Source organism: Rhinopithecus roxellana, chromosome 13, assembly GCF_007565055.1.
Source record: "Rhinopithecus roxellana isolate Shanxi Qingling chromosome 13, ASM756505v1, whole genome shotgun sequence".
Classification (NCBI taxonomy): Eukaryota; Metazoa; Chordata; class Mammalia; order Primates; family Cercopithecidae; genus Rhinopithecus; species Rhinopithecus roxellana.
The window spans coordinates 16,741,561-16,754,228 of NC_044561.1; the positions used below are offsets into that span (position 1 = coordinate 16,741,561).

The window sequence follows — 12,668 nt, forward strand, 5'->3', positions numbered from 1 at the left end:
GTGGGGCCATTAGGAGGTGATTAGGTTGTGAGGTCATCAGCCCTAATGAATGGGATTTGTGACCTTCAAAAGGGACCCCAGAGAGCTGCCTTGCCCCTTCTGCCATGTAAGGACACAGTGAGGAGCCAGGAAGGTGACCTCACCAGAGACCAAGTGTGCTGGTGCCTTGATGTTGGACTTCCCAGCCTCCAGAATGTGAGAAATGAACTTCTGTTGCTTATAAGTCACCCCGTCTATAGTATTTTGTTCTAGCAGCCCAAACAGACTAAGTCAGGGTGGTTGTTTTAGGAAGTGGGGAACGGGGCCATGCATGGTTGTACATCAGAACAAAGGAAGCCAGCAAGTCCTGAAAGATACTAGAAAAGGGAATAGTGGGCACACGCAGTGTGTTAGTTTCCTGAGGCTGCTATAATAAAGCACCACAGGTTGGGTGGCTTAAACAACAGAAATTCATTCTCCCCTTATTCTGATACCAGACGTCTGAAATCAAGACTCTCATGCCATGCTCCCTCTGAAGGCTCCAGGGGAGAGTCCTTCCTTGCCACTCCCTAGTTCCTGAAGGTCACCAGCAATCCTTGGAATTCCCTGTATTGTAGACACATCACTCCAATCTCTGACTTCCTCGTCGCGTGGCACTCTCTTCCCCTGTGTGTGTTAGTTTCTGAATTTCCCTCTTCTCCCAAAGACATCAGTCATTGGGTTAGGGTTCACTCTCCTCCAGTCTGACCTCATCTTAACTTGATTATGTCTGCAAAGGCCCTATTTTCCAAATAAGGTCACAGTCACAGGTACCAGTGCTTAGGACCTCAACATATCTTCTTGGGGACAACAGTTCAACTCATAACATGTGGGGTTCCCCGTGTAACCAGGAGGAATAGGATAGAGCAAGGATAGAGATTCAAGGATTTAGTCTCTGAAGTGACAGGGAAGGAAGAGACCAGGATAAAGATACCAGGATTCTGAGGCTGAAACAAGAGACGAGGAAGCTTCCTTCCTCCAGCAACTCGTGTCTGTGTTTTATTAACCTCCTAGCACTTTACAAAGAGGGCCCCCAGATTCAACAGAGAGCCGGGCTGTCTGTAAACCCCACTGGGCCCCTTCCCCACCGGTGTGCATCTGGCAGCTGCCGTGGGGGCCCCACAGGCCTCCCTCCTGCATCCTGTTGTCTGCTCCTCACCAGATTCTTGGTTGGCTGCCACCTAATTTCTTTTTGGCCTGGGCTAATTTCTTGCAGTCCTCGGGCTGGCGGGAAGCATCACTAATTCCCAAAGTCCTTCCATATGGGCGATTCAAACCCCTCTATCTGCAAAGCATGCACATTCCCCCGGCTTTATTTACAGAATTGCGATCACCCTAAGTCTGCAGGAGCATGGAGCTTGTTTCAATGTTTTGAATTCCCCATCCCCGTTCGCTGGTTTACTTGGTTCCCTGTATCTCCTTCCCCCCAGATTTGATACCCAAGGTTGAACTTTCCAAGGTAGAGTGTTAGGGAGAGTGTGGAGACAGTTAAGAGAAAACGTGAAGTCTCTCTGCCAGTTGACATGGACGTCAGAAAGTCTGGAGCCTTCCCAGGCCTGGCTGGAATCAACTCTGGGTGTGGTGGGTCTCAGCATGTGAACAAAATCAGCATGAACATCATCCTTTGCCAACTTGGCTCTTGGGGACCAGGGGACAGTTATGAAATAGTGGTCAAGTGACTGAGAATAATGAGGCTTCTGCTCATTAACTTAGGTCTCAGGCAAAGCCCAGCCAAGAGCTGTCCTTGCCACCACAGGCCTCAGCATATTTGAGGGAATTATTACACTTCTCCAATGGTTAAGAGTCACTTCACCTCTGGCCTCCAGCTTTTTGACGCTGCCGGAAGCATTCAGTAATCCCCCTGTGATGCGTCACCTGTCCCATCTTTACCGTTAATTATTTCTTGTCCTTGATTTCCTCTCAAGTGTCAACGGCCACTTCTGAGAAAGACTTGGGATCAGGAACCCAAATATTATAGCTCTTATTAAGGTTAAAGGTGATATAACCAGAAAACCCAGCTACAGCCTGCGGCCAGGATGTGCCAGTTTGTGTGAGATTAAAGGAGACCTTACCCAGGCACGAGAGACCCGGTCATGGGCTCAGTGGGGCTCCACAGCAGGAAGAGAAGGAAGGGGCTTAAAGGGTTGGGGGATTTCTTTTCTTTTTTCTTTTTTCTCTTTTTCTGAGACAGATTCTCACTCTGTCGCCCAGGTTGTAGTGCAGCGGCACGATCTCGGCTCACTGCAACCTCTGCCTCCCTGGTTCAAGCAATTTTCGTGCCCCAGCCTCCCAGGTAGCTGGGATTGCAGGTGTGCGCCACTATGCCCAGCTAATTCTTTTAAATATATTTTTTGTAGAGATGGGTTTTTGCCATATTGGCCAGGCTGGTCTCAAACTCCTGGCCTCAAGTGATCCACCTGCCTTGGCCTCCCAAAATGCTGGGATTACAAGCATGAGCCACTGCATTTGGCCAGCTCATCTAATGTTGACAGATGTCTTGCCTCCCTCCTTATCTCTGTTCCCAGCTGGCACTTCTACTACAAATGGGATTTCTTCACGTAACAGGAAAATGGTCTCCCATCAGTTTACATTACTTCAGTGTAGCTGGCCACTCCTGTCTTCCGGAGCTCAGATACAACACGTCTGAGAATGTTCTCACAGGCCCATTTTACATCAGGGGTTCCATCCTTAGACCAGTTACAGCCCAGGAAAATGTGGTTCTCTGATCAGAGAGGATTTCCCCATGGGCTCTGTTTCTAGAAAAAGGAGGGGTACAGAGCAGATAAAACCAGCATAGTCCACTACACCCCCAACCACGAGGGCACATTCATTCAGTCGCAGGTGTCTTCCCCCTGACTGGAATACTCTCCAAGCCCCACTTGGAGCCCTACTTGACAAACCTCGGCTTTTAAGACCAAGCCTTCCAGCACACACTCGCTCACACTCATCCCTTAACAGAGTTGAATCCATCCTTTGGGCCACCTTTGCCCCTTGTACTTGCCTCAATTATTTCACTCACTCGCTCACTCACCCAGTCACTCCCTCCTTTGTTAATTTAATAAATGCTGGCCGGGCACGGTGGCTCACGTCTGTAATCCCAGCACTCTGGGAGGCTGAGGCGGGCCGATCACCCGAGGTCAGGAGTTTGAAACTAGCCTGGTCAAAATGACAAAACCCTGTCTCTACTGAAAGTACAAAAATTAGCCGGGTGCGGGGGCGCGTGCCTGTAATCCCAGCTACTCCAGAGGTTGAGACGGGAGAATTGCCTGAACCCAGGAGGCGGAGACTGCAGTGAGCCAAGATCGCACCATTGCACGCCAGCCTAGGCAACAGAGCCACACTCTGTCTCTCAAAAAAAAAAAAAAAAAAAAAGTGCTTAGGGCACGTTGCACCCAACTCCTGTTGGGTTGTGAGTTTCTTAAAAGCAGGAATCGTCCCTGTCATCTTGGGATCTCCAACCTTTGCCAGAGTGCTTGGCCCACTGTCAGGGCTCGGTAACTACTGGAGGCCACAACCTTAAATACTGGGGTGACTGCAGGACTTGGCCACCCCCTGACAAGATGGAGAACCTGGGGTGCTGGGTACAGAGGGAGGAACTGAATGCCACAGTTTGCCCAGCTCAAGTCAGTAATTTCTCTATGGTCATTGTAAATCCATCATACCCTAGACTTTCAAGAAGGACTCTGTGCCTTCTGTAGCAGTGAATGGCAGAATTCAAACTATAACACATGCCTGGTTTGACCTGATATATTGTGCATGGGAAGTGGTTATTTTTCACATGTTAAATCTGATACTCTTAAGAGGTCATGGTAGCCAACTTGAATTCCCTGTGGTTATGAACTTCTTCGTGGTGTTACTTGTTACCTTGTAAGGCAGCCCTATAAGGGGCAACTCGCTGTCTCCTGGCTACTTTGTCTATCAGTCTAGTTTTTTTCTCTAGGACCACAGGGAAAGTGATCCCTCACCTTTCCAGTGGCCATTTCACATCATGTTCATTCATTTATTCATGTGTTTATATATGCATCCATTAATACAATCATTCATTTAAAAACAGTTTTAAGGCCTATTTTGTCCAAAACGGTCAAGTTCTCTGTTCCCATTGAGCTGACATCTTTAGAGAAGAGAACTAGACAGTTAAGCAACAAATCAAACAAACAGGAGAAATAAAATTATCACAGAGCCATGAATAAAGAAAATAGGGCAAAACGAGGGTTGGGGCAAATTTTGATAGAGTAGACAGAGCGATGGCTTTGAGGATGAGGCACCTACACACAGTGTGGGAGAAGAGCATCTAGGGAATTGAAGGAAGGGAAGGTGGTCAGTGTGGCTTGCGTGGCAGTGAGGGAGGGGAGAAAGATAGAAAATGAGGATGGAAGCCTGAGCAGGGTGGTCCATGCCTGTAATTCCAACACTTTGGGAACCTGAGGCAGGAGGATCACTTAAGTTCAGAAGTTCAAGACCAGTCTGCATAGCAGCAAAATCTCATCTCTACAAAAAAAAAAAAAAAAAAAAAAAAAAAAAAAAAAAAAAATTAGCTGGATGTGGTGGTGCGCACCTGTAGTCCTAGCTACTTGGGAGGCTGACGTGAGAGGATCGCTTGAGCCCAGGAGTTTGAGGCTGCAGTGAGTGTGATGACGCCACTGCACTCCAACCTGGGCAACAGAGTGAGACCCTGTCTCTAAAAAAATAATAATTTTTTCAAAAGAGAAGAAAATGAGGATGGAGTGGCAGGCAGGGGCCAACACATATGGGACCTTGTAGCCATGATGAGGCGCTAAGGATCTCTTGTCAGAAAGAGAGAAGCCTTTTGAGGGTTTAAAACAGAGGTGTGATGTATAATTTTGCAAGAGCACTTTGAATGTGGGATCTTGAGGTAGATTTCCAAATCTGTAAAGACAACAGGGAGCTGCCTGCTACTTTTATTTTGAGGAATCAGAAAGGTTCTGATTTAGAGGTGAGTTTTGGAAGCCCTGGAGAGAGAGAGCACCATAATATCTGGAGCCAGAGTCGAGTATCCCAAAACAAGTCATGGGATTCTCCTCTTGGAAGGTCGTCTTGGAAGGGCATCCTCCTTTTCTAGATAGCCAGATTTGGTATTCTTTGTTTTTCCCATGTCCCTCTTATGAATTCTCAGCAACGGGGGAAAAAAATAGGAGGCAAGAGACCTTTCATTATTTCCTCATGGAGAAGGATGTCTTATCCTTTGCTGCCACTGTTGTCTGTGATGGAACCCACGCTGCCAGGGAGGAGTGGATGTCTCATTGTCAGAACCAGAGTCATGGACAATGTATTTATGTGTTTTTTAAGATACACATCCATTTAAAAAAAAAAAAAAAAACAGACAAGTAAGCATCTAGTAAAAACATTGCCACACATGATGGATAAAGGGCAGTATCCTTAATACACAGAACTCACCTCAGTAGGAAACCAGAGGCCCTATTTTGTTTTGAATGGAAAAGGATGTGAACATACTTTTACAGAAAAGAAAATGCAGATGGTTAATAAAAAGTGTTTAATTTCACTAGAATCGGAGAAATGCAAACTAGAACAATAGCAGGATACAGGGTGTCTTTTGAGGGGGAATTCTGTTGTCAAATTGAAAAACAGTATTTTTCAAAAACTGCAGTGCTGGTGAGGCTGTAATGAGACGGACACTCAAAAACAATTTGTGAGATGTATCTTAAAAAGGGGACTTTTTTGGGGTATCTTACAAAAAGTTTATACCCTTTAATCCATTAATCCCACTTCTTAGGATCTATCTTATGAAAATAATTTAAATTAATGGCACTAATTTGTATGTAGCATATTGGAAATAGCCTATATGATAATAGTAAATGATTGGTTGACTTAATTATGATATATCATTCAGTGAACTATTGTGTAGAAATTAGAAATTATATTTTGGAAGATATTTTTGGTAGTAGAGAAAAATATTTACACTATACTATTATGTGGAAAACATTAAAATCAACTAATAGAAAGTATGGAGCAATTATGAATGTGAATGCATGCTATATATGTTGAAATTGGTCATTGGATCAAAAATGTATATACAAAGGTTGTTAGGAGTTTCCTCTGCATTGTAAAATTATAGGTACTTTGTTTACTTCTTTGTACATGCCAAGGAATTTTTGTTTTGTTATGCACAAGGAATGTGTATTACTTTTAAAATCAGATAAAAGTAGCAAATGGTTATAAGTGCTCCCTATTGCCCCATCCTGGGCAACAGAGCCAGACCCTGTCTCTGCAAAATAGAAAGCAGTAAGTGCACCTTATTGCCTGTCAGAGACACACCCACAGTCTCCCTTCATTCCTTCTTCCATCACTCTGTTGCTGTAATTCCAAGATTCTAACCCTAACCCTAACCACAGAGTGATACGAATACTGTCATACCCCTTTGAATGTCAACGTCATTTCTACAGTGAGACTGATTTTTTGTGTGTGATTTAAAAGTAAGGAATCCAAAAATAGTTTGATCTTTGGCGGTATGAATCAAACAATGTGTGAATCCTCCTGGGGCCCTGTGATGGAGTCAAAATCTTGTGGACTTGGAGCCAGATGACCTAAGTTCAAATGCGGCTCTCCTGCTCCCGAGCTTTGTGATTCAAAAAGTTCATAATTTCCCCGGGCTGCAGTGTTTCCATCTATAAAATAGGGAGATGGTCCAGACCTTTACCCAGGTCTGTTTGTGAGCACTCATCAGGATCCTCTCTGTAGAGAGACCTAGCAAATAGCCTGGCACGGACCTGGCCATCAAATCCATACTCTTGCTGCTTTCCAGAGGTTGCTACTTGAACAAAAAAGACAAGATGTGTTGGTTGATTTGAGATCTGCAGGAACAAGAGCCAGAGCTGTGAGGCTACACAGACCCGGCCCTGCTGCCTCTCTGCAGTGTATCTTTTTGAACGAGTGACTTAGTCTTCCTGAGGCTCAGGGTGCTCGTTTGTGAAATGGGAGTTGATGACAACACTCACCTCCTAGGGCAATTGTCCTCACCATAGATAATACATACATTCAGTAGAGTGCGTGGTACCTTGCAGAATCTCAGTCGATTCACTGAGTTATTTGATATATTTTTTTCTGGTTGCAAGTGAAATAGATGTTCAATGTAGGGAATTTAGGAAAGAGCCTTTAAGAGAGAGTGAGAGAGAGAGAGAGAACGTATGTAGTGCTCCCAGCCCTTTGACTTGATGGTGGAGTAGCTGTGCCTTTGCACCTAACCGGCCTCATCCCCTACCCTCTCCCGCTTCTGAACTAAGCTGCCGACCTGCAAGTCGGTGCTATCATCCCCAGCAAGCTGTGGCCGGACACCCTGGTGTTTCATCAATGCCCCAGTGTGATAACACTGCTCTTGGCTCTCTCAGCAGATCCTTCAAGCCAGACTTCATCCTGGTCCGCCAGCACGCCTACAGCATGGCCCTGGGGGAAGATTACCGCAGCCTGGTCATCGGCCTGCAGTATGGAGGGCTGCCTGCTGTCAACTCTCTCTACTCCATCTACAACTTCTGCAGCAAGCCCTGGGTGGTAGGTGACAGGGCAGGCTGACCTGGAGGGATCTAGGAGGCAGTGGGTAGCCTCCCGCTCTGCGACAAGCCCACTCCCTAGCTTGGAGGCCTCAGTAGTAAAAATTCTTATTTAAGCAACTGAACTGAACTTGGATCCTGGGGCTCTTGTTGGAATTGTTGCCTAACAATTATGTTAATGTTATATTTTATATATTATTATGATAAATATTTATAGGCCGGGCACTGTGGCTCATGCCTGTAATCCCAGCACACTGGGAGGCCAAGGCAGGAGGATCACCTGAGGTTGGTAGTTGGAGACCAGCCTGACCGACGTGGAGAAACCCCATCTCTGCTAAAAATACAAAATTAGCCAGGCATGGTGGCGCATGCCTGTAATCCCACTGTAATCCCATCTACTTGGGAGGCTGAGGAAGGAGAATCCCTTGAACCCGGGAGGCGGAGGTTGTAGTGAGCCGAGATCGTGCCATTGCATTCCAGCCTGGGCAACAACAGCGAAACTCCGTCTCAAGAAAAAAACTTTATAATAAATAAATACATATATATAAATATGTACATATTATATATTATACGTTACATGTAACATATGATATATTACTTACATATATGTAATAATAATTGATCTTTTTAATATATAATATATAATACAGTGATATAATATATACTATTAATAATAATATATAACAAAACGTATTATTATATAACAACATATTATGATATGGTGTTACGTTATAACATTAGTCATAAAGATGTGCTATATTGTTTTATGAATGAATATCATTATTGTTGTTAACAGCAGACCCCATTTATTGAGCACTTACTATGTCCCAGAAAACTATGCTACCTGGCACTCATACTGTCATTCTCATGTGAAGTGAGTGTCACCCCTTCGTTTTACAGAGACAGAAGCTCAGCTTCAGGCCAGTTAAGGAACTTGCTCAGTGAGTGGTGAGGCCAAAACTTGAGCCATCTCTCCCCAACACCCAACATTTAATTTCTCTTCTTTTATTCCTTAGTTTCAGTCATTCATTTCATTTATTTGAGTTTCCATCCAAATGTTACCTATAAGAAAGACCTCTTAAAATACTACTCCTCGGCCCAGCATGGTAGCTCACGTGTGTAATCCCAGCACTTTGGGAGGCCGAGGCAGGTGGATCACGAAGTCAAGAGATCGAGACCATGCTGGCCAACATGATGAAACACCATCTCTACTAAAAACATAAAAATCAGCTGGGCGTGGTGGCACATGCCTGTAGTCCCAGCTACTTGGGAGGCTGAGGTGGGAGAATCACTTGAACTTGGGAGGTGAAGGTTGCAGAGAGCCCAGATCGGCCACTGCACTCCAGCCTGGAGACAGAACGAGACTCTGTCTCAAAAAAAAAAAAAAAAAAAAAAAATACCACTCCTCCACTTGCTCAAGTACTCTCAAATCCCTTACCCTGCTTTATTTTTTTCCTAGATACTTATCTCCACCTAGAATGATAAATTCATTCCCAGGTTATACAGCTAGTAAGTGGCAAAGCAAGAATTTGAACCCAGGGAGCCTGGATCCACATCTAACATTATCTGTCTCTATGAGTAGAAGTTATTCATTCGTAATACTTCTTGGGCACTTACTGTGTTTCCGGTACTGTCCTAAGTCCTAGGAACATAGCAGTGAACAACTCAGACCAAAATCCCTGCCCCGTGGATCTTACATTCTAGTGAGCAGGGGTATGTGTGGTGCTTTAATACATATGCAATATGTCCTTTGATCAGTGACAAGGGGGAAGATCAAGGATGGAAAGCGGATGGGTAATGTGGAAGCTGGGGCTATGTGGATTGTGCTCTGTGAAGCTCATAGCTGTCTGGTCTGTGGTGTTTTGCTGTCTCTCTGTGTGACCACCCAGTGGTATAGGGTGGTAGTTGAGAGTGTGAGCTCTGAAGCCGGATTCCTAGGTCCAGGCTTCTCCATTTATGAGCTGTGCTACCTTGAGCAACCCCCTTAACCTCTCTGAACTTAGCTTCCTTATTTAGAAAGTGGTGATAGTAATAGAGCCTTCCTGGTAGGGTTATGATTTAATAGATGAAAGTGCTTAGAATGTGGCTGGCACAAAGTGCACACTGAATAAATGGTAAAAATTATCACTGCCTTAGGTACTTGAAACAAGTTCCATGTAGAGTTGGGACACTCAGTACTTACTGAATGACTACATGCATTAATTTAATAGGTATGGATAGACTTTACCACTATTGTCATGGCCCTGGTCTCCTTCTCATTCTGCCCTAACTGGGCATTTTGGCCAATGGCGTCCAAGATTTTCAAGTGCCATTGTTAGGAAAGGGTCCTAGATAGTGTTAGCCCTTCCCCACCTTTTTCTGCAGTTACCACGATAGTAGCAACCACCATTCATCAGCACTAACTGTGCACTATCCTGAGCCCTTAACATGCATATTGTGTTTAATTCTCAGCACCGTTATGAGTAGGAGTTGCTAATATCTCCATCTTACAGATGAGGAAACTGAGGCTCACATAGCTAGTAGTAAGTGGTAGAGCTAGGCCTCTTCAAAACTCATGTGCTTACCTGTGGAATCACTCTCCCTTTCTGGACTCCAATTTCCTTGTCTGCAAAATGAGGGACCCCACACACACATGTATCGTTTTCCATATTTCTGAGTTCTCCTAAACCTTCCGAGTTGACCCCCTGCTGTGCTGCATCTGAAGGCCACTCGCCAAGGTTTTGCAAACCAGTCCTGGGCGGATGCAGAAAGTTCCTAGTTACTCTGTTTTCAGTGTCCAGGCTCTTAGTATTGAGTGACCTCCAAGTCAGCTTGGCCACTCGTTTAACCACTGGGCATCCACATGGGACCACAAATTCCAGTTGATTCCTTTACCTTGTTCAGAATCTGATTTGCTCTTCTCTGCCTATATCCACCAGCAGCTCTCCTTCACCTTCTGGGTGAATTCTAAGCTTTCTGGTCAGGCCTTTAAGGCTGGTGATCTGTGATGGATCACGCTTTGACCTCGTCTCTCATCATCACCTGCAACTGACACCATAGCATGGCAGCTGCAGAGGGTCTCCAGCACACACTAGTCTCAATGCACACCTGGAGGGCCCTTTCTCCTTCTCTTATGTCATCTGCTCCAGGGGATCATCCTGACTCCCTACTCTGTCCCCCTTCCAGGTCCCATCATCCCCTATGCTTCCCTCCAGCAAGACATTAGTATCACAGCCATGCACCTGCAGCCTGTCTTCCCTCAGCCCTTGCCTCCATGTTCAGCTTGTTGCTCTGATAATAAAGCATAGTGATAGAGCTCACCTTTGAGCTCTGGAGACAACAGCTGGCAAAACAAGCAAGTGTTGAAGCAGGAGGAGAGCAGTGGGAAGGGATGTGGCTTGAGCTGTTGGAAAGGAGAGGGATTGCAACAGCAGAGAAAATATTTATTAATAATAATACCTAGCATTTTAGCACTGCTGTGGACAAAGCACTGCCTTTGGCACACTGTATCCTTACAACAATCCCATGAGTTTGGATCTCCAGTTTACAAGTCAAGGAACCAAAGCTCAGAAACCTGAATTGACTTCCCAGGTTATATAGCTAGTAAGTGGCAAAGCAAGAATTTGAACCCAGGGAGGCTGGATCCACATCTAACACCATCAGTTACCATGCAAAGCTGCCTCTCTAGAAAGAAGACCTTGCAGGCGAGGTGCAGGGCATGAACATCAGCAGGTGGAGAAGGACCTTGTGTGAAATGCTGAGGCTGTAGTAAGTGCTCATTAAATATGGTTGAACTGAACCCAGTGTGCTGCCTACTTACTAGGTCTTGGGCAGAAATGGAGGGGTTAACATGGCTGGATGATGGAGAGGATGAATGTCCAGCCAAGGAATCTGGTCTTTATCCTATAGGCAGGGAGCACCTACTGAAGCTCAGCTCAGAACAGTCGATGCTTGAGGCCTCAGATCAAGTGGGAGGTTTTGCCCTACTGGGTAACAATGGTTGATCAACATTCTCTCCTCTTCTATCCTAGTTCTCTCAACTCATTAAGATCTTCCATTCCCTGGGTCCTGAGAAGTTCCCGCTTGTGGAGCAAACATTTTTCCCCAACCATAAGCCAATGGTGAGTGCCCCTTTTTACTGTTTCTTTGCGTGATATGGAGTGAATACAAATGTCTTGTCCTCAGTCCCTTTGGATGAAGGAGGTGGACTCTAGGGGTTGTACACTGACCACGCAGACTCTAGGGTGGAGTCACAGTGTCCTGTGGGAGTGCCTGGATTTCCTAAGGGAAATCATCTCTCCAGGTGAAATTCAGGCAGTAGGGCAAATGACAAAGGTGTACCACATTCCTTGGACCTTGGAGATTTTCCACAAATCAGGGGACAAGTTCTGGGGGCATGTTGGAGCCAGAGGCTGGTTATAAAGGTAAAAGGTGTTTTCAAGGTGAGATGTTGTTTTACTTGAGCCTTCTGTGGAACCTAATTTCAACTCATATTTTAATAAAAAGCAGTAATATTAATATTTGATTTGTATTGGTGGTTGAAGGCAGTGTCCTTACATGTCCTCTTCACTTTCCAATTTCTGAATGCACCTGAGATCTCCTCTGGGAAGCATTTAGGGCTTAGCTCAGAGTATGTGGTACAGCCTCCCATTTGGAGGATACCTGGGTGGAAGAGGTGAATGTCTTTTTGAATGAGGTGAAGGGTTCTCCACCTGAAGCCAGCAAGTGTTGTGGGGAGGAGGTCTGAGCAGCAGGAAAGAGCCTGCAACATGTCTGCTTGCATAGTTGGTTGTCTTCTTAAACTGGTCAAAGGAATTCAAGGCCGTGACCCTGCGCTTGGCCTTGCAAGGAATGAGTCTTTGGGAACAGAATAATGAATAGGGTATCCCATAGTCCCAGCTGGGGACTTACTGTGGCTGTTTGTAGTGTCCAAGCTCAGGCTGCTGGCTAGACAGTCCTGTTTGAAGACACTGATGGTTAGGACTGTAGGTTCCAGGAGGAATCACTCTAACCAAGCAGAATTTTCTATTGATAATCTTTCCCCTATATCTGATCGGGCAAGAGTCACAGAATCCAGAACATGCTGGCTGAGATAAGAAGGGCACATATGAAAGCCAGCATATCCCGAAACCCTGGATTTTCCTTACT

General features: G+C 45.3%; 1 protein-coding gene across 2 annotated transcripts in view; it reads left to right on the top strand.

Moving 5' to 3' along the window:
• Positions 1-12,668, top strand: part of SYN3 (synapsin III) — a 547,449-nt gene that overhangs the window by 174,712 nt on the left and 360,069 nt on the right. The window contains exons 5-6 of one of the 2 annotated variants that reach the window (XM_030915417.1): positions 7,386-7,542; positions 11,552-11,641. In XM_030915417.1, the coding sequence (XP_030771277.1) occupies positions 7,386-7,542; positions 11,552-11,641 (247 nt within the window). Of the gene's footprint in view, positions 1-7,382; positions 7,543-11,551; positions 11,642-12,668 lie in introns of both variants that reach the window. The other variant, XM_030915416.1, reaches the window with a different exon arrangement.